At 49.2% G+C, this 21,524-nt stretch overlaps 1 protein-coding gene across 2 annotated transcripts in view; it reads right to left on the bottom strand.

Annotated features, from left to right (window-relative positions):
• UNC45B (unc-45 myosin chaperone B) overlaps window positions 1–20,190 on the bottom strand; it is a 33,007-nt gene extending 12,817 nt beyond the window's left edge. The window contains exons 1-10 of one of the 2 annotated variants that reach the window (XM_027518514.1): window positions 20,086–20,190; window positions 19,272–19,439; window positions 18,535–18,571; window positions 17,028–17,203; window positions 15,244–15,333; window positions 9,987–10,154; window positions 9,006–9,174; window positions 6,997–7,167; window positions 4,387–4,558; window positions 1,154–1,454 (exon numbers count right to left, since the gene is read on the bottom strand). In XM_027518514.1, the coding sequence (XP_027374315.1) occupies window positions 1,154–1,454; window positions 4,387–4,558; window positions 6,997–7,167; window positions 9,006–9,174; window positions 9,987–10,154; window positions 15,244–15,333; window positions 17,028–17,203; window positions 18,535–18,571; window positions 19,272–19,439 (1,452 nt within the window). In that variant the 5' untranslated portion in view covers window positions 20,086–20,190. Of the gene's footprint in view, window positions 1–1,153; window positions 1,455–4,386; window positions 4,559–6,996; window positions 7,168–9,005; window positions 9,175–9,986; window positions 10,155–15,243; window positions 15,334–17,027; window positions 17,204–18,534; window positions 18,572–19,271; window positions 19,440–20,054 lie in introns of both variants that reach the window. The other variant, XM_027518515.1, reaches the window with a different exon arrangement.
• Window positions 20,191–21,524: the final 1,334 nt, after the last annotated feature.

Consider the following 21,524-nt stretch of genomic DNA (forward strand, 5'->3'; position numbering starts at 1 on the left):
TCAACCTCTCTGCATCCTACAGAACTCTGGTCAGGTGTCACCTCTCCCAAGATGCCTTCCCTGAGGCTTCCAGGTTAGGGTGGATGCCCACAAAGCTGGAGGCTTTTACTCTACCTCTTGCCCCTTGCCCACTATTTTGTCCCCGTAGGTGCTTCGTGTCGTGTCGTTTTGAAAAATCAGCTAGGATAATACTAGTGTTAGTCGCTCAGTGTTGTCTGACTCTTTGCAACCCCATGAACTATAGCCCACCAGGCTCCTCTGTCCATGGAATTCTCCAGGCAGGAATACTGGAGTGTGTAGCCATTCCCTACTCCAGGAGATATTCCTGACCTAGGGATTGAACCTGGGGCTCCTGCCTTGCAGGTAGATTCTTTACCATCTGAACCACCAGGGAAGCTCAAATACTAATACAACTGAAACCTCATGGCACGTGAGGATAAAACTTACGGCACAAAACCTGGCCATGAAATCACTTTGTAGGGGGAAGAATCAGATGTGCAGATTTTTACCCAGGAAAAACTGGACTCTTGCTGGGGGGGGGGGGGGTGGGGGTGGGGGAGTCTGTCTTCCATAAGAGAAAACTCACAATGGTAGAAGCTAAAATCAGTTTAAAAAAAAAAAAAAAACTGATATAAACCAAAAAAGAAAAACAGATCAATGACTCAAATCTTCACTGTAATTGTTGACAAGAAAAAGGTCAATGAAAGTGATTTTTATACAATGAAAATGGTAAAAAATGCAATAGGTTTAACTGTGCTATGTAGAAACCAAGTAAGGAAACTAACTGAGTTTTTGGAGTCTGCACTGAAAGTACTTGCTGGACAAAGGCTCATCAGCGTTTGAGTCATTCAAAGGCGTCGAGCAGGGACTTGTTGGATTCAATGGTTAAGACTCTGCTCCCAATGCAGAGGGCATTTGATCCTTTTTGGGGAACTAAGATCCTGCAAACCCCATGGTTAAAAAAAAAATTAAGGAGACAGTCATTATGTAGCATGGTCTCCCATCCTGAATCCACATTCCCACAGTCTTCTGCTTATCACCCTGCTCTGCAGAGGCCTGTGGGTGGCTTGGTTTCCTCAAAGACAGGGGCCACATCCCATTCATTCTGGCATCCCTGGTACCTGGTGCAGTGTCTGGTACCCAGCCCACTCACCACCAGTGCGCGGATCTTGATCTTCTCGTTTTTGGTGGTCTTGTAGATCTCTTTGAGCAGTGACACACCGTTGGTGATGATGAAGGTGGCACGGCTGAGCTTGGTGGAGGCGTGGATGAGGGCCTCCACGGCCACCAGCTGGTCCGTCTCACACTCCGAGCCGCACAGAGCCACCATCATCTCCATCACACCTTTCAGTCCCAGCAGCTGATTGCCCAGGTCAAAGGGGCCCTGCAGGATCCCCGACACCGTCTGGATGGCAATCACATTCTTGTCCATGTCCTGGGGGTCAAACGTGCCCCTAAAACAGAAGGCCAGTGTGGTCAGAGGAGTGGGAGATTTGGGGGCAGACAGATTTGGTTGTGCATCCTAAATCCACAACCCATATGCTGTGTGGCCTAAGGCAAGTCACTGAACCTCTCTGAGCCTCAGCTTTTGATCTGGAAACTGAGGATAACACTACTGCTTCTCAGAGTTATGATGAGGATAGATGACATAATGGATGTGCCAGGCGTTGTGTTCCTCCAGAATCCCACCCAGATGAGGACTGACACTCAGGACATTTGTTAGGGTGAGATCTCGGGATCAACACCTGTTGGGAAAGGGAAGAAATCAGGACCGGATGGAAGGAGGTGCTGGACTGCGATGCAGTCATGACAAAGCCTCAGCTTGCAAAGAGTTCCAGAGCTGAGAAACCATTCAAAGTTGTTCCAAGTTGGAGTGAGGGAGGAACCACTGGATGCTGGCTGCCCTGGGAAGGTGAATAGCTATCCTTAGCTGAACCAAGTCCCCAAAGAGAGGTGACAGGTGAGAGCTGTCAGCCAACAGGCTTCCCGGAAGCCGGGATGTCTGCTGGGACAGGACAGCAGCCACCACAGCACAACAGGGCTACCACGGTGCCCGGCACACCACCTGCCTCCCCGATGCGGCTGAATCATGACGCCACCTGGCCCAGTTGCTCCCCTGTCTGGTCCTAGTCTTTCCCCCGTTGAGTTAGGGAGATGGGTTGGACTAGAAGGGCTGGAAGGTTCTGTCTTGCTTTCAAAATCCACTATCATCTACTCTACAGGAAGATCTCTGTCTGGGGACACCCGATCCTTCCGAGATCCGCCCAGGTTTGTTCGTTGTGGGGGATCAGGGCAGACGTGCACAGTGTAAAAGTGGAGGGATATAAGCGAAAGGAGAACATGGCGCAAGAGTCAGACACCTGAGCTCCGGTCCCACTTCTGCCTCTGGCTGGGTGAGTGGGTGAGTCCATCTGGGGGAGAGGGGCTGGCTTTGGGAGCTCCGAGAGCCCATGCAGCCCAGACAATCCGTGCCCTGTGCTTCATCTTCCTGCTCGGTGCTGGGGAACCCAGAGCCTTTCCTGATTGTGGCTCCTGTGCCACAACTAGAGCTGGGACTCTAGAGCCTGAGAGCCGCAACTACTGAAGCCCTTGCGCCTAGAGCCTGTGCCCCGCAACGAGAAGCCCAGGCATCACAGCTAGAGAGTAGCCCCCACCTGCCGGAACTAGAGAAAGCCCGCACGCAGCACCGAAGACCCAGCGAAGCTATAAACAAATTATTTAAAAAAAAATAATAATGAGTTGAGGTCTGCCCTTTAAACCAATGCCAGCTGGTATCTGAACCTCCACCCAGTCCCTGGCCCCTGACAAAGCAGCCCCTGGGGGTGGGAGGTGGCAGCCTCAGGCTCCACTTGTTGAAGGTGGTGACCCCCGACTCAGTGCCAGGTGACCACAGAGGCAGCATTCACAGGCAAACCTCTATCCAAACTTAACTGGCTGGGAGATAGTTACTGGAACTCAGTTGGGGCCTTCATGAAAGACAAGTTACTTACAAACACTGAAGCTGAGGTAGAGAAAGACCACTGCAAACCCCTGAGGAGCCTTAAAAGTGACTCAGAGTCGGATCAGGGGAAACTATGGGACTGAGCCAACTTCGCTGGGACCCGAATCCAGGAAGCTGAGAACGTTTTTTACATTTTAAAGTAGTTTTATTATTTCTTTTCATTGTGTTAGAGACCTACATGTTTCATAAAACCTAAACGTACTCTCTGGCCCTTTACAGGAAGTCTGTCAACCCCTGGGATAGAGAAAGGAAAGCAGAGTGAAGGGAGAGTTTCCACCCTCCCAAGACTCCCCTAGTGCTTTTAAAACATGCAGCTTCCTGAGCCACAACCCAGACTACTGAGTCCCAGAAATCTGAACAATTCCCAAGTTTGAGGATTATTGGAGTAAAGGAAAAGAGAAGCCAGCTACCATGAGCAGAGATCCAAACGGGGAGGAACCGTAGCTTCCAACCAAGAGCATGCACCAACATGCCAGCCACATGGGCACAGCGTCTTGGAAAGTCTTCCAGCCCCGGTCCAGCCTTCGGATGACAGTAGCCCAGGACAACATGTGGCTAATTTGTAAGCCCCAAAGCCAGAACCTCCCAGCCGAACCTCTGCCAAATTGCTGTCCTATTGTGAGATAATAAATGATACTTCTTGTTTTTAAGCTGCTAAATTTGACTAATACAGAGCCCGACTGAAATGGAGCAGGACCCTATGTCCTTCCCCACCATGTCTTCAACCTGCCTTTGGTCTGTGGAAAAACTTCAGCTGAACAACAAATTTGATCGGAGAAGTGGGAAAATGCAGACACAAAGGAAAACGGTCAAATGAAACCAAATAATAATAGTTTAGTCATTAAGCTAAGTCAAAGGTTTAGTTTCTCCTTTAGTTTCTCAAGGGTCACAGATAATATTTTCTGAGCCATATCCTGTGAGCTGTCTTAAAGATACTGAAACCCTCGCCAGGTGGAAATAGTCAATTACATGATAACTGGAGTGTGGCCGTGATAAATGCTGCCACAGTTCTGAGAACTGGCCTCAGAGAAATGGGAACAAACTGACCCTAAAGACTAACTGGACTGAAAACAAGCAAGATGATGCTGGTCAGACCACTGATGACCAATTTCAAGGTGACTGCCAGCGCTGACGGTGCCGTTTCTGTGTGTAGAACCCCTCCCTCCATCTATAAAAATTCTTGCCCACTGATTGTCAGCAGGGTGGTGGTGGGGCTGGAGGGGAGGTCAGTCTTTGGACAGGAGCCCACCCTCCCCTCCACCCCCGGGTTGCCGGCCTCTGAAACAAAGCAAGCTTTCCTTCCCACCAGCCTTGCCTCTTTGTTGGCTTTCGAGGGGCCAGCAGCCAGACCCCCGCTCTGTTACACGACGCTCCGGGAAACTCACGTGATGTGCTCCTCGCAGATCTTGCGGAAGTGGTCGCGCTCGGGGTCACAGCGCAGGTCGTCGTAAAGCTTGTTGATGAGGATTGAGGCCAGCATGCGGGTGTTGTCGGTCAAGGGCAGGCAGGACGGCAGATCTGGGACCTGTCCCACCACCTTCAGGATCTTCCTTAGGCCTGCAGGACAGACGGCAGCAAGCGTAAGATGCCGGCCAGGCCCCGTCCTCACAAACGCCCCTCCTCGCCCAGCTCTCTGCAGCCCGCCTTCAGGCAGCACGCGGCTCATCCAGCGCAAAGGGCACTGGGATGCAGCCTAGAGACGCAGGCTCCACACCCACCTCTGCCCCTACCTGAGCCATTCGCCTCCCATCAAGGGCCTCATTTTCACGTTTACACAGTCAAGACTAGTTGAGCTCAGAGGACTCTACATGGCATCACCGACTCAATGGACATGAGTTTGAGTAGGCTCCGGGAGGTGGTGATGGACAGGGAGGCCTGGCGTGCTGCAATCCATGGGGTCGCAAAGAGTTTGACAGGACTGAGCAACTGAACTGACTGACCAGTGCTAACGTTCTGTGGGTTGATGTATAATCTTCCTCAAATACTGTTTTATATTCTCTTTTCCCCATGCTTCAGTTTCTTTTTTTGTAAAATGGGAATGATACTACCTACCTCATAGAGTTTGAGGATTCACCAAGATAATGTACGGAAACATTGGCCTAGTGCTAATCTAGACACATCATGACACTAAATATTTATTAATTATTTAGCAAATAGGATATTTACCATTATGATGATTATCCCTTCTCCTGTTGAAGAATCTTCAAAGGCTTCCTATTACCCCCCAGGCTAATTCAGCCATTACATATTTGTCGAATAAAAGAATGAATGAGTAAATGGGGTGCTAGCTACCAAAATAAAGGACAACCCTGATGTCAAAAAGCTCAGACTACAATAGAGAAGACAGATGTATAAAGATTACAATAAGGTTATCTTACTGTGTGCCAGGAGCTTTCTACATGCTATCTCATTGACCCTACTGGTGAGTAGAAATTAATATTGCCATTTTTCAGAGCAGAAAACTAAGACATGGAGAAGTTAAGTAACTTGCTTAAGACCACAAGGCTGGCAAGTGACATAGCAGGGACCCTCTCTGATTTCAAAGACCACGATGTTAACTGTGAGGCTCCACTGCCTCAGGGACGATAGCTTGATTTCAGAGCCAGGTTGCAGTGGAGGCTAGGAGCTGATCAGACCTAGGGTGGCACAGGCTAAGGGCGGGGGTGGGGGGCATTCTAGGTAAACACTGGGAGGCATGATACTCTGGATCAGGGGCGGGGGCATTAAAAGTGCCTGGCAGTAAATTTTGTGCTGTGTATTTTAGCACACAAACACAAAAGCACTGGCAAGACTGAGGAGTCATTGGAAGGGGCCTGAGGAACCAACCCCACCTCCCAGCCTGGCTCTCCAAGGCTTCATGAAATGCAACTGCTCCACGTCCCCAGCCTCATCCCCTAGCTTTCCCTTCAGTCTGCCCTCATCCTGAGCATCTCATTTCTCTTCTGCTAGAACACCCTGGACCTCCCCTTTGTCCGTGTCTGCCCCTCCCTGAACCCAGAAACTCACTTCAGTCTTGACATCCTGGTCACTCCCCTACCCAAGTCCTCCAGCCCAGTTTTCACAACAAAGAACTCCCACATTGCAGCTTTTAACCAGATACCTAGATACTTTAAGTCTACACTATTTTTTACCTAAATGCTATTTATTTCAGTGCCTAGAATAACAGATACTGCTCCTCACCCACTCTATCCCATAAACCGTGTTGTTGGGCCTAGATTCTCGTGCAGAGAGAAGTACATTGTCAATGCCCAGCCTTTGTGGTATGTGCAGAGAAGACCAGAACTGGGGTGGGGAGGGAGGGAAGTGTTGAGTGGAGGAGGCTTAAGCACTAGAGTAATATGTTCAAGTCTAAGCACATGAACTTTGCTGAGATCTGTGAAAACCAAACAAGACAAGTGCTGTATCAAAACAGAATAAAGGTCAAGCTGATAAAAGCTGGCTTGAACATTTTAGAAAAGGTATGGTCTAAATGTCATGATACCTGTGGGAGAATTTATCACAGGAGATCATAAAGCCATAAGTATGATTCCTGAACACCTGAAAGTGATTTAGGGCTATCTCCAGGGGTGACGCCCTGGAGCTGACAAATTTAATGGATGTTTTCTGGAGCACTCTTACTGGTCTTTGTATAAAGTACACTGATGCCATTTCTCCCTTCTGGAAGGCCTGCATTTTGCCAGCATGAGACTTCAGAAATGTTACTCCCATTGGTGAAGTTTGGTTTGGTTTTTTGGCACTTGCCACAGGAAACTCTGCCCAGATGTTTTTGACTGTGTTCTGTGTGCGTTCAGGCCCTGAATTCAGAGCCAGGACCGACGCCTTCACTAGCCCACTGGTGGATCCTGACATGCTAATGTCTTTTCCTGGCTTTTCAGTTGGGAATGAAGACCTCTCCCAGACAAGAGCCACACTCCTTCCACCTTCTGCTTGTTGCCTGGTTCCCCAGTGCCCAATGGAAAGGCTGGCGTGAGCCCCAGACCCTCCCACGTCCTCACCGTTATCAACCACGTAGATGGTGCGGGAGTTGTCGTGAATGGCGAGGTCCTTCCTGGGGACGTTCTTATTGAGCAGGTTCAGGGCCTGATCCCTACCCTGGCCAGACACCTTCTTACTGACCAGCATGTCGAGCAGGTGGTTGGTGATCTGCTTCAGGTCCTTCTTGGAGTCTGAGGAAGGAGAGGACAGGTGTGAATGGAGAGGACTAGGGTGTCTGACATGGATCGCACCAGGGATGGCTGGGGCTTCTGGAAGGACTCTGGAAATATCGAATCCACTGCTTTCCAGATCCTGGAATTTCCCGGGAGAGTATCATTCCAAAGAAGGGAGGGAGGATTCTAGACAACACCGCGAAGGGTGATCAGAAAGGGTGTGGCAGAGGATGAGATGGTTCAATGGCATCACCAACTCAATGGACATGAATTTGAACAAATTCCAGGAGATAGTGAAGGACAGGGAAGCCTGGCAGGCTGCAGTCCATGGGGTCACAAAGGGTCAGACATGATTTAGCAACTGAATAACAACAACATCCAAGTTGAATTCCAACTTCATTAAATAAATATTTATATGAATGGATAGGGAAAAAAAAAAAGACTGGAAAGGGACTTCCCAGGTGGTACAGTGGATAGGAATTGGCCTGCCAATGCAGCAGACACAGGTTCGATCCAGACATCTTACTGGGAAGGTCTGGGAAGATCCCACATGCTGAGAGCAACTAAGCCCGTGCACCACAATTATTGAGCCCCCGGTCTAGAGCCCGCGACTCCTAAAGCTCGTGTGCCTAGAGCCTGTGCAACGAGGGAAGCCACTGCACCGCAGCGAAGAGCAGCCCCCACGCTCCGCACCAAAAGCCCGTGCACAGCCCTGAAGATCCAGCGCAACCAAAAATACAATTAAGAATTTAATAATGTGAAAAATGTGTTTTTAAAAAAGAAAAAAGACTGGAAAATTTCACATAGCAGTGATGATAGTAGTTATCTGGAGGGATGTTTACAGGTCTTTGGTTTTTTTTTTTGTTTGTTTGTTTTTCATTTTACATATTTCTAAAATTTTCCAAGTTTCTCCAATAAGCCTCTGTTACTTTTTAAAATAATTTTATTTACTTATTTTTGGCTGGGCTAGGTGTTCGTTGCTGCATGAGCTTTTCTCTAGTTGTGGTGGATGGGGGCTACTCTGCAGTTGCCAGGTGCAGGCTTTTCTTTGCAGTGGCTTCTCTTGTTGCAGAGCACAGCCTCCAGGATGTAGAGGCTTCAGCTGATGCGGCTCCCAGGCTCTAGAGCACAGGCTCAATAGTTGCTCCAAGGCGTGTGGGATCTTCCTGGATCAGGGATCAAACCCACGTCCCTGAACTGGCAGGTGGGATCTTTACCACTGAACCACCAGTTACTTTTTTAAACTTTTTCAAGTTGCAAAACTGAAATTCCCATTAAACAACTCATTTCCTCCTCCCTCCCCGTCTCTGGCAACCATCATGCAACTTTCTGTTTCTATGAGTTTGACTGTTTCAGAAAACACAGGGCATTGCTTGGTGGTCCAGTGGGTGGGACTCTATGCTTCCACTGCAGGGGGCACGGGTTTGATCCCTAGTCAGGAAACTAAGGTCTGCAGCCGGAAGAAAAACGAAGAAAAGAAAAGAAACCTCATATATGTGGCATATACAGTATTTGTGTTTTTGTGACTGGGTTATTCACGTAACATAAGGTCCTCAAGGTTCATCCATGCTGTAGCCTGTGTCAGAATTTCCTGCCTTTTTAAGGCTGAACAATATTCCATTGTAGAGACAGACACCACCTTTTATTTGTCCATTCATCCATAGAGGGGCACTTGAGTTGCTTCCACGTTTTAGCTCTCGTAAATGTGACTGTGCCTCTGTTACTTTTATAGTCAAAAAATAAATGGAAAAATATAACCGGGCCACTTCCACGTACATGAATGCTCAGTCTGAGGTAGTAACTGGCACTTCCTTGCCTCCACCCGCCCTGAACCGAAGCTGAAAACCGCCTCCTACCCAGAACCAGGGCCTCTTCCTTCCCCCGATGCTCCTGTTTGTCCTCTCCAGACAGAGCGTCGATGATGCCCTGCAGCAGGTTGCAGACGGCCAGAGACATCTCCTCGCTCTCCACCGCCATGAGGCTGCAGATTCGGTCTATCCGGACTGCGTGGAGGGTCGCTGTGGCCTAGACACCCCCAGCGGGAAGCACACGGTCAGTTGGCTGCCCCTCCCTTCCAGCTGCCGTGCAGGTTAGGGAGCGGGTGAGGGCCACCCCATGCAGTCGGGACAGAAGCCCAGGCAGCCAGTGTCTCACGGGGCCCGTGGCCCCCGGCAAGCCCCGGACTCAAGCCATGCCCCTTTCCAGAGGGATAGAGCTGCGCCCTCCAGTACTGTGGCCTGTGGCCCCAGGGGAGGCACTGAACATGCATAATGCAGCAAGTTCACACTGAGATGGGCTGTGCGTGTAAAACACACACTGGGTTTTGAAGATTTAGTATGAAAAACCATGAACTGTCAGAGCCATTGCCTTCAGCTCTTCCTCAGAAACCACTCTCAATAAACTTATCTTTAAGTGTGACAGTGTTAGGCACTCAGTCGTGTCCGACCCTGTGACCCCATGGACTGTAGCCGGCCAGGCCCCTCTGTCTGTGGAATTCTCCAGGCAAGAATACTGGAGTGGGTAGCCATTCCATTTTCCACGGGATCTTCCCAATTCAGGGATCGAACCCGGGTTGCCTGCGTTGCAGGTGGATTCCTCACCATCTGAGCCACCAGGGAAGCCCTTATTCTTTATTTAGTCAGACCCATTCTCAGCTCAAAGAAACAAACCAGAGGATCAGTCTCCGTTGAATCTGGGACCATACAACCGAGGTTGAGGGGGGCCGCTTTAGACGTCGTATCAGGGTCTATCCGCGCCAGCTATGCCCTGCCCACAGGTCAACGCCCCATCCTCAGGCTGGCAGCCCTTTGCTCCACGAGCCCCGCCCCTGCCCTCACCCTAGCTCGGTGGCTACTGCACACGCCTGACAAGGTCCGCACGGCAGCCAGCATCAGCTCAGGCCTCTTCGTGTCCAAAAGCTGCATCAGCAGGGCCACGCCGTTGTTCTGGAAGATCCTCTCGGCCCCCGCTTCCTCACGGCTGAGGACAATGAGGTTGTTGGCGGCCTGAAGGTGCAAAGGAAATAACAAAGGTCAGGAGGGAAGTCTGGCTACTGAGGCCTTGACCATGAGCCAAGTGCAGGGGCTGGGGCAAGGACCGGGTCTTCAAAACTTCTTTATATTCTTTTGCCCTATAACCCTGCTCCTGGGAATGTAGTCCAAGAACATAATTCAGAACAAGAAACAAAGTAACTTGCAATAAAGACCAGCTGGATGAAAATATATTGCAGCCATCAAAGACATAAATGAAAAGACTCAGAGGCAACTTGGAAAAAGCACTGGTTTGCAGAAACAGAATTGCAGATTCACTCTGATGGCACTTGTGGTAAAATAAAACTGTGCGTATCTGCTTGTGGATAAGGACTTATAAAAGGTAGGAAAGGGACTTCCCTGGTGGGCCAGTGGTGACGACTCCACTTTCCAATCCTTGGGAGGGGAACTAAGATCCCACACTAACCCTAACCCTGGTTGGGGAACTAAGTTTGCACACACCGAGGAGCAACTGAGCCTGTGAGCAACAAATTTCCCGTGGGCTGCAACGAAGACCCAACACAACCAAATAAATTTTTTTTTAAAGAAAAGTGTAGGGAAATGTTAAATTAATTAATCAAGGAACCCATTAGTCTGAGGTGGCTTCAATGCCTCAGCAACTAAGTAAGAAAAACCCAAACCACACTTTGCTAAACAGCAGAAATTAACACAGGCTTGTAAATCAGCTATACTTCAATTTAAAAACAAAGCAACAACTAAACGAAAGAACCCTAACCCTGTATTGTCTCAGTTTTAAGACACTGAAGGACAACCAATCACAAATAGCTAACGAGCCTTTCCCAAATAATGCCAACTGCTTAAGGTACAGCCCGAGGTTCCCAGGTGACCCTAGTGGTAAAGAATCCACCTGCTAAAGCAGGAGACACAAGAGATGTCGGTTCGATCCCTGGGTCAGGAAGATCCCCTGGAGAAGGAAATCGTAACCCACTCCAAGTATTCTTGCCTGGAGAATTCCATGGACAGAGGAGCCTGGCAGACTACAGTCTCAGTTCAGTTCAGTTCAGTCGCTCAGTCGTGTCCGACTCTTGGCGATCCCATGAATTGCAGCACACCAGGCCTCCCTGTCCATCACCAACTCCCGGAGTTCACTCAGACTCACATCCATCAAGTCAGTGATGCCATCCAGCCATCTCATCCTCTGTCGTCCCCTTCTCCTCCTGCCCCCAATCCCTCCCAGCATCAGAGTCTTTTCCAATGAGTCAACTCTTCACATGAGGTGGCCAAAGTATTGGAGTTTCAGCTTCAGCATCATTCCCTCCAAAGAAATCCCAGGTCTGATCTCCTTCAGAATGGACTGGTTGGATCTCCTTGCAGTCGAAGGGACTCTCAAGAGTCTTTTCCAACACCACAGTTCAAAAGCATCAATTCTTCGGCGTTCAGCCTTCTTCACAGTCCAACTCTCACATCCATACATGACCACAGGAAAAACCATAGCCTTGACTAGACGGACCTTTGTTGGCAAAGTAATGTCTCTGCTTTTCAATATGCTGTCTAGGTTGGTCATAACTTTTCTTCTAAGGAGTAAGCGTCTTTTAATTTCATGGCTGCAGTCACCATCTGCAGTGATTTTGGAGCCCCCCAAAATAAAGTCTGACACTGTTTCCACTGCTTCCCCATCTATTTCCCATGAAGTGATGGGACAGGATGCCATGATCTTCATTTTCTGAATGTTGAGCTTTAAGCCAACTTTTTCACTCTCCACTTTCACTTTCATCAAGAGGCTTTTGAGTTCCTCTTCACTTTCTGCCATAAGGGTGGTGTCATCTGCATATCTGAGGTTATTGATATTTCTCCCAGCAATCTTGATTCCAGGTTGTGCTTCTTCCAGCCCGGCGTTTCTCATGATGTACTCTGCATAGAAGTTAAATAAGCAGGGTGACAATATGCAGCCTTGACGTACTCCTTTCCCGATTGGAACCAGTCTGTTGTTCCATGTCCAGTTCTAACTGTTGCTTCCTGGCCTGAATACAAATTTCTCAAGAGGCAGATCAGGTGTTCTGGTATTCCCATCTCTTTCAGAATTTTCCACAAAGGCTTTGGCATAGTCAATAAAGCAGAAATTGATGCTTTTCTGGAACTCTCTTGCTTTTTCTATGATCCAGCGGATGTTGGCAATTTGATCTCTGGTTCCTCTGCCTTTTCTAAAACCAGCTTGAACATCAGGAAGTTAACGGTTCACATATTGCTGAAGCCTGGCTTGGAGAATTTTGAGCATTACTTTACTAGCGTGTGAGATGAGTGCAATTGTGCGGTAGTTTGAGCATTCTTTGGCGTTGCCTTCTTTGGCATTGGAATGAAAGCTGACCTTTTCCAGTCCTGTGGCCACTGCTGAGTTTTCCAAATTTGTCTAGACTACAGTCTTGGGGGTTGCCAAGAGTTCGACATAACTAAGCATGCACACTTTTAAGCTACAGCCAATCAAATAACTCCCTTGCTTTGCTTCCACCTTTTTTCTGTTTTTGTTTGTTTTGTTTTGTTTATATATTTGCAGCACATGGGCTCAGTAGTTGCTGCACTCAGGCTTAGTTGCCCCACAACATGTGGGATCTTAGCTCCCAACCAGGGATCATACTGACATCCCCTGCACTGGCAAGAGGATTCTTAACCACTGAACCACCAGGGTTCACCTCTTTTCTATAAAAGCCTTTTCCCTAGCTCTTGTTGGTGGAATACTCCCAACCACTTCTGGTTTACGCTACCCAGTTCAAACAAATTTTGCTCAAACTCTTAGTTTTTAATATGTCTTACTTTATCTTGTAACAGAATTGAAGTTTTTACACTGGGGATTCTTTCCCATTAAACATGTTCCTTGAATATGGTTTTGGCATTTTTTATTGTTCAAGAAAATCTGAAGTTGCAGGAGGTTCTCAGGAAGATTGAAGGTTGTGTGCAGAGAATGCTAGATGGGATTTGAAAGCCCTGGGTGATGATCCTGCCACATGCTAGCCATGTGACCTTGGGCAAGGCATAGCATTCTCTGGGTCTCAGATCCCTGTCCGTAAAAATAGACAGTTGAGCTGCATTTTCAAGTCTCTTCCCACTCTGAGGACATATATATATATATATATATATATATATATATATATATATATATAAGATATTCTGTATATGTGTGTGTGTGAGAGAGTCCTCAGAGTCTCTCTCTATATATATATACGTATATATATATTTGTATGTATATACATGTATATATATATATATATGTATATACATATATATATGTATATAAAGGATATCCTGAATATTCATTGGAAGGACTGATGCTGAAGCTGAAGCTCCAATACTCTGGCCACCTTATGTGAAGAACTGACTCACTGGAAAAGACCCTGATGCTGGGAAAGATTGAAGGCAGGAGGAGAAGGGGATGGCAGAGGATGAGATGGTTGGATGGCATCATGGACTCAATGGGCATGAATTTGAGTAGGCTCCAGGAGTTGGTGATGGTCAGGGAGGCCTGGTGTGCTGCAGTCCATGGGGTGGCAAAGAGTCGGACATGACTGAGTGACTGAACTGAACTGAACTGAGGATATAAAAGAAGGATATAAAACCTTCCACCTTGAGGATGCATTCATAGTCATCCCTCAGTATCCACAGGGGATTGCTTCCAGGACCCTGGTGGATAACGAAATCCACAGATGCTCAAGTCCCTTTCATAAAATGATGTAGTACAGTTGGCCCTCCTAACTGCAGGCAACCAATTGTGTGTTGAAATCCTTTAAAAGGCTCCAGATCTGGAGAGGAGGGCTTGAGGAGGACCTGAGACCCTGAGATTGGGCAAAGAATTCATGATGCAAGAAAGGGAGGAGGTGGGCAAACAGGCAGAGAGTAAGAGGTTGGTGCGCATGCTTAGTTGCATCTGACTCTGCGACCCCATGGATTGTGCTGGCCAGGCTCCTGTGTTCACAGGATTCTCCAAGCAAGAATCCTGGAGTGGGTAACCATTCCCTTCTCCAGGGATCTTCCTGACCCAAAGATTGAACCCCCTTCTCCTGCATTGTAGGCAGATGCTTTACCGTCTGAGCCACCAGGGAACCCCCCAAGAGGCTGGGGAGAAGGCTGAGTAAAGAATTTCAGGCAAGCATGAGCAGAACCATCATCACTCTATCAGTCAAGGTCTCTGTACTTTTCAGAGTACAAAGTACTGCTTTTATATATATATAACAACTCATCAAGTCCTCATAAGAGTTTGTTATAAAAGATACTTGCATATTAAAAAAATTTTTTTGATTGCACCTGGCACATGTGGGATCTTAGTTCCTCAACCAGGGATCAACCCCAAGCTGCCTGCACTGGAAGGCAGAGTCTTAACCACTGGACCACTAGGGAAGCCCCTATATTTGCATATTATATAATTACTGATCATAAAACTAACAAAAATTCCCCATGCATCTTCTGTTAAATTCTTATATTCAGATATTCATTTTTTCCATCTGAAGGAGGAAAAAAGAAACATTTAAAAATGCAGCAAATTTGGTTAAGAAGATGATATTAGGAATAAATATCTTCATAATTCAGAATGATGCTGCAATATTTGGAAATGGAATAAAGCATTATTTTGACGTGTCATTGTTTCTCAGGCCCAAAACTAGGGTGAGGCAAGTAAGAGACTCGCCTTGGGTGCAGATTTTACGGGGTACAAAAAACTTCTGTAATCAAGATAAGTGGTATTGAATGCAATGTTTTAAAATATCAAAATCCATGCACTGCAAAAAAACAATACACGATGAACAAAATAGAAATACAAAAACAGGATTCAACCCTCATCGTTCTCACTGTTGAGCATGACTCAACATGAGCACCTCCTCGTGTTGAGCATGACTCTCTTCGTGGTTTCTCACCCTAACCCTGGCCCTTCTTGGAGTTCACGCTGCTTCCTAAAGTGGTTAATGTTTGGCCCATCTTTGACTCCTTTCTCCAAGGAGCCGCCCACCGACACGAGTCGGGGCGTTGCCGTCCGGACACAGGGGCGGAGTCCGCACAGGAAGCAGTTACCTGCGCACCCCTAGAGCGCCCTCTTCTGGTTCGCTGCTTGCCCAGCACTTACCTTCTCTAGTTTATCCGCTTCACTGTTTCTGTCCAGGAGAATCTCAAACATCGTCTGAACCCTCGAGTCAGTGGAGAACTGCACACGGAGCTGAGAAGAGAGGAGGGAGTGGGGAAGAAGGTAGGCGGGTATCCCCATCATTTCAATCAGCTCCACTTAAAGGTCATCTCAGGTAATATTAGGGTATGCTCTTCGTGCCTGCCTCCATCGTTCATTCATCCGTCCAACAAACATCTAACTGAACTACTACCGCGGGTGGGACGCTGGAAGATGCTGGGGATAGAACGGGAGAACAAAATCAAGCCCTTGCTCCACAAAGCTTACAGTTTAGTTACATTCGAGGTCCTATTTAGTCTTCACAAGCCTTGGAAGGCAAAAAGATCACCACCCCAATTTTGCAGCCTCGCTGTTAGACGTTTAAATATGGGCTAAAACAGGAATGTATCTCCAGGGTCAGAGACATGAAGCAGCTTTCAAGTACCACTTGAAACAAATGTAAACCATTTTTTCCTTCCTTATTCCTTTTTATACATTCATTCACCTGGTGTGCCCAGGTCGTTGTAGCAGCACACAGGATCTTTAGTTGCAGCATGTGGGATCCAGTTCCCTGACCTGGGGTCAAACCCAGGCCCCCTGGATTGGGACCACTGCGTCTTAGCCACTGGACCACCAGCTGCTACTGCTGCTACTAAGTCGCTTCAGTCGTGTCCGACTCTGTGCGACCCCATAGACGGCAGCCCACCAGGCTCCCCCGTCCCCGGGATTCTTCAGGCAAGAAGACTGGAGTGGGTTGCCATTTCCTTCTCCAATGCATGAAAGTGAAAAGTGAAAGTGAAGTCGCTCAGTCATGTCCCACTCTTAGTGACCCCATGGACTGCAGCCTACCAGGCTCCTCCGTCCATGGGATTTTCCAGGCAAGAGTGCTGGAGTGGGGTGCCATTGCCTTCTCCGACCACCAGGGAAGTCCCTAAACGATTATTTTGGAATGTCTCCATCCCTCACTGTCCCAATCCCAACCCCAACCCCAGTGCTCTGAAGCGTTGTTCTGCTGGGCCACAGTGCCACCTATTTCCATCCTGAGGTCCTTTCCTTTCAGGAAGTCGCTCATTCACCACCCCTTCTCTGGGCACTGGTTGGTCTGTATTCTGACAGCCCTTGAGTCTGCACTCTGGACAGTACATGTGGTCCCTCCATGGGGCTGCCCCAGGCATCCAGAAGTCACTGTGACCCAGAGCAAGGAGAGTGTGATCAAGTTACCCTTCTGCTCTCACAGTGGGGAAGCCGGCACTCCAAGGCGTCCCTCAGAAAACTGGTAACTAAGTGAGGACGGAGGGTGCAGGACCCCTTATCTCTGGTCCCAGTTCCCTGAGCCCACTCCATTTTCTTAGGAAAGAGTCCCTGTTCCTGCTGGCTCTCCTGCATCCCCCAGCAACATCCTCCCTCCAGGTCCCAGGTTTCTCATGCTGCCTTTATACTCCTAGAAAGAGAGGAAGATCATAGTGAAGACATACTAAGTTGCAATTTTTTTTTTAAGCCTCCATCTGGAATTGAAAAGACTGATATGCTAGTCCTGTCTGGGTTGTACCTTTGAACAAGCATCACGGCATCTCTGATCCTCACAGATAGGGGCACCCAGCCGAGCTGTTCTGTGCCACGTGACCACTCCGTCCAAGGGAGTGGAGGTAGGCCAGCCCTGGTGTCCCGCTGCCCTAACTGGTCCCTACTAGGAATGGGGAGCGGTGGCCAAGCCTTGTGGGAAGGGCCACCTTCCGGATCCAGCTCACCTTCTCCTGGATGCTGGTGTTGAGCCTCCTCAGTGTCTCCTGGAAGCTCTGGTTCTGTGGCTCTAGAGTGGCACAGCGCTGCACATCCTTGAAAGCCTGGTCCAGCTTGCCCAGGTGCTCCAGTGCCTGGCATCGCCGGTACAGAGCCTTGATGTCTGAGGAGTTGATATCAATGGCTAGTGAGGGAAGCAGGCAGAGTATCAGGAGGCTGGGCAGCAGACCACCTTCCTTCCTCCCCCACCACAGCCCCCAACTCCAGAGCTTCCGTCTCTCCCTTGGAGAGTGTGCATCCTTGTAGACCAGTTTCGAGGAAGGCAATTTTTCCACGGACTGGAAGTGGGGTGTGGTTTGGGGATGATTCAAGTGCATTACATTGATTGTACACTTTATTTCTATTATTATGACATCAGATCCACTTTGGGTCATCAGGCATTAGATCCTAGAGACTGGAAAACCCTGTGGTAGACCATCTGGTCCTAGGCTCCCCTTAGTTAGGGAGGTGGTAAGAATCACTATCTCAAGGTTGGAAGGGAGCTTAAGGGTCATCTCATTCAATTCCTGACTCTCCAGGCTTGGCTCCTTGATCCCTGCCAAGTACTAATCCAGTTGGTGCTTGTATACCTCCAGCTGTGGGGAGCACCTTCCATCTCAAGGCAGACAGCTCCTTCAGAAAGCCCTTCCCTCCTCCAACCTGAAATATATCTCCCTGTAACTTTGCCCTTTTGTCTTAAGTCCAGTCCTGGAAACCGTGAGATGAAATCCAATCCTTCTTCCTTGTGACAGCCTTTCAGGAATTTGAAAGCAGTTCCCTGTCCCACCTGGGAGTTCCTTCTCTGAGCTAAATATTGCCACTTTTCCGCTCTTCACAGGATGGGTTTCCAGTCCCCTCTCCAGCTAAGTCCTTCCCTTCGGAACTCACTCCAGACTATCTCTGTCTCTCCTTAAAAATTAGTGACCCCATCAAAAGCCAACACAGACCTATGCAGAGGAGAATCCCCTTCAGTCTGCATATTATAACCCTAAAAATGCAGCCAGAAGTCTTCCCATTTTGATCATGCTCTTAAATCTAAGTGCTCTCAGAACTTGAGGCACTCCAAAAACAGTGTTGATGTGTGTTTATCTCTCCTAGTGTCTGTGAATAAACTAATGCCTCCCTCCTTCCCTCAGGAAACCTGGTCCCCACAGAGTGGTTCTGGGGAGCAGCCCTTCCCCCAGGAACATATCCTAACCTCCACCAAAGTGCCTGTGTCCTTGCTGTGACAAAAGGATTTCCAGGAGCATCATTCTAAGAAAAGAAGCGGCCCCAGCATGTTTAATGTGTAAAGATGTGACTTAGGGATGGCTTTCCTGGAGCATCCTTTCACACAAGGATGGTCCATCTGAAGCCCTGCCTACAATGTCCAGGATGGCGTTTTATACAATCTGTGAGTGTCAAGAGCCTCTTAGACTAAACAGGGATGCTGAGGGGGAGAGAAGGAGGGCAAGATCAGAGCGAGGGGGGGCTCACCTCTTGAGGCATCAGAAGCCGCCTGAACATAGCTCTCCTGAGAAACAGGGAAGGAGGAAACTTGGTTAATGTGGGCCCAACACAGAGACAGCCAGAGAGGATCCCCGAGGTGAGGAGACAGGGCTTGCTGGCCACTGCCAATGTCAGAGGCCAGAGGTTCCTCGCTGAGCATGAAAAGTGGACAAGCATCAGGCACACTCAGGCTTGAACCTGGCTCTGTTGCTGACTGAGGAGGGCATGGCTACCCGCTCCACAGTTCTTGCCTGAAGAATTCCACGGACAGAGGAGCCTGGCGGGCTATCATCCATGGGGTTGCAAAGAGTCAGACATGACTCAAGTGATTTAGCATGTACACACTGCTGCTAACTACCCAGAGCTCTTGGGGAAGCTATTGAGCCCTCCTCTTGAGTCTTGAGCTTCCTATCTGCAATATGGGCACAAGAGTATCAGCGACCTCGTGGTCTGTGGTTAAGATGCCGTGAAATAAGCTCTGAAAAGCCCCTGTCCGGATGCCAGTTCCCACGAGATGAGAACTGTCTCCGTGGATGACTTCTCCGTCTCCCAGAGGAGTGGGTCAGTCGATGGGTACCAGAAAGCAGGGAGAGGCGCCCTGCTCCAACCTGAGGGTTCCAGGAGAGAGTGCTGGGAGGACAGGCATGACTGTCAGGAGGAGGGAGCTGCCCCCTCACCCGCATCCCAGTCCAGCCCTCAGCTCCCCACCCCTCTCTGTCCCAGACCGTTTTCAGGCCACAGGCCGCCCGGTTCCGATAGAGTGTGGCCAGCAGGGCCTTATCCTTGGTCAGCTTCAGGGCCTGGCTGTAGCTCTTGATGGCAGCCTTGTAGTCCTGGAGCTGGAAATGCTGATTCCCCTCCTCCTTCAGCTGCATCGCTTCCGCCTCGGCCATCTGTCGGGACAGGAGAGCTCCCTCCAGACCCGGGGCTGGGCTCCTGCTCTGAGGTCTGCAGCTCCAGGGTCCCCACCTACCAGGATGGAAGGGGACGATGCCCACCCCCTCAACCCCCGCCAATCCACTGCCCAGGAGGACACCACAGCGTCTGCTAAGAGTGGGGCCCAAGTTGAGAGGGGTCTCAGCGTCTCCGTTCCTAGGGAACTCTGATCAATATTATGTAACAACCTAAACAGGAAAAGAATTTGAAAAAAAAAGGGGTTTCCCTGGGCAGTCTAGAGGCTAAGGTTCCATGCTTCCAATGCAGGGGGCCTGGGTTCCATCCCTGGTCAGGCAGCTAGATCCCACTTGTTGCAAGTAAGACCTGGTGTGGCTAAATAAATAAAAATAAATATTTTTTAAAAAAGAATAGCTATATGTATAACTGAATCACTTGGTACACCTGAAGCTAATGCAAAATTGTTAACTATACTCTGATTTTTTTTTTCCCCAAAAGAAGAGTCCCTCTTCCTCCCTCCATCTCCCTCCCAGCAGGATGGGTAAAGCCACCACACCAAGGGCCTAAATTCTCATTGCAGGCCTTAAAATGCCTGGGTCCCCCCTTCCCCCTACCCAGTCCCAGGAACAGTCCGGGCCAGCTCACTTTCTCTCAAGGACAATGTTCTCGGTCAGTCCTCCTGGGGTGCGGCTCCTCTGTGTGTGAACCCCCAGCCGGCCAGCGTCAGTCTGCCCCTCCCAGCCCCCACACAGGAGACTTTATCACCCCAGCCAGTGGCTCCGGACCATATTTGGCCACAGGGGCAGGTGCCCCTGGCGTCTGTCATTGATACTCCGGGACCTCCCCCTCCCCAGACTGGACAGCCATTACCACGTGGAGGTTCCAATGAACCTCTGTCCCCACATCCCACTCAGGGCCAGTCCTGGGGGCACAGGTGCTCCTAACCCCCCAAAGAATGATAGAAAGATCCAGAGGGATGGGAACCCCCCAGCAGACCCCTGTTCCCTAGGCACAGCTCGGACACCCCTTCTCCACCTCCCTCCCAGATAAACAACCTCCTATCCCCTCCCCCTACCCCTGCTATTTTGGGAGCAGAGTGACAGCTGAGGGGCTGGCAGGCTTGGACACGCAGAGCAGCTGCCCAGGTCCCAGGCCAGCTGGAGACTTCCAGAAATGCCGTTCTGGAGGGAGAAGGGAAGAGAAGGAAAGGAGGAAGTTTCCTTCCGCTCTCCCCCTTGTCCACAACTCCCTCGCCCCTTCCACCCGTTGAAAACGTCCTTGTTTTTCAGAAAGATCCATGGACTTGCTGTCTCACTTGAGTGGAAATGTGTGGTTTGTTCCACTCTGCACATCTTCTGCAGCTCTTCCCTGTTTGCACGGAGGGGCTGGATTTGGTCTCCCTTCCCCCGCCCCAGGCTAGGAGCTCCCTGAGGATGGGCTCTGTATGTCCCCCACCGGACTGAATCTTCTCCCGAAGATTCCCAGGCAGCCTGAGAATTCCCTGCGATCAAGGACTGTGCCCCCTAACTGACTGGGACTTGCTGAGTCTCCCTTATCAGAGTGGGGGGGTCTTCCTGGGATGAGAACTGTATATTCACTAAAAACTGAATCACTGTGTTGCACACCTGACACTTATACACTATTGTAAATCAACTATACCGTGATGTTGAAATTTTAATTAAATTAAAAATTCTTAATTAAAAAAAACAATAACAGTACATACTTGCCACCAGAGAGGGTCTCCCCTGGGACAGGGATTGTTTCTCCTTATTCAACTGAGACAAATTTATGAGGTTGTCCCCTACTTGGATTTAGAATTCTCCCAGCTTTCTGTGTCTCTGAGACTGGGCGGTGAGTGCCCTCCCGGAGGACAAGTACAGCATCTCATGCCATTTGATTTTCCCTGGCACAGAGCCTGGAAGAATCAGTGTCCAATGCATGTTCTTAAATGAAGGAATGAATGAGTTTTTCATGCTGACGCTTTGCTTCACCTCGCTACCATTCTGACCCCCTCTCCCATATTGCTTCAAACTGACCTGACTGGAGCTGAGAAAAGACACTGAAGGGAAAAAGCGTAGGTGGGA

Source organism: Bos indicus x Bos taurus, chromosome 19, assembly GCF_003369695.1.
Source record: "Bos indicus x Bos taurus breed Angus x Brahman F1 hybrid chromosome 19, Bos_hybrid_MaternalHap_v2.0, whole genome shotgun sequence".
NCBI lineage: Eukaryota > Metazoa > Chordata > Mammalia > Artiodactyla > Bovidae > Bos > Bos indicus x Bos taurus.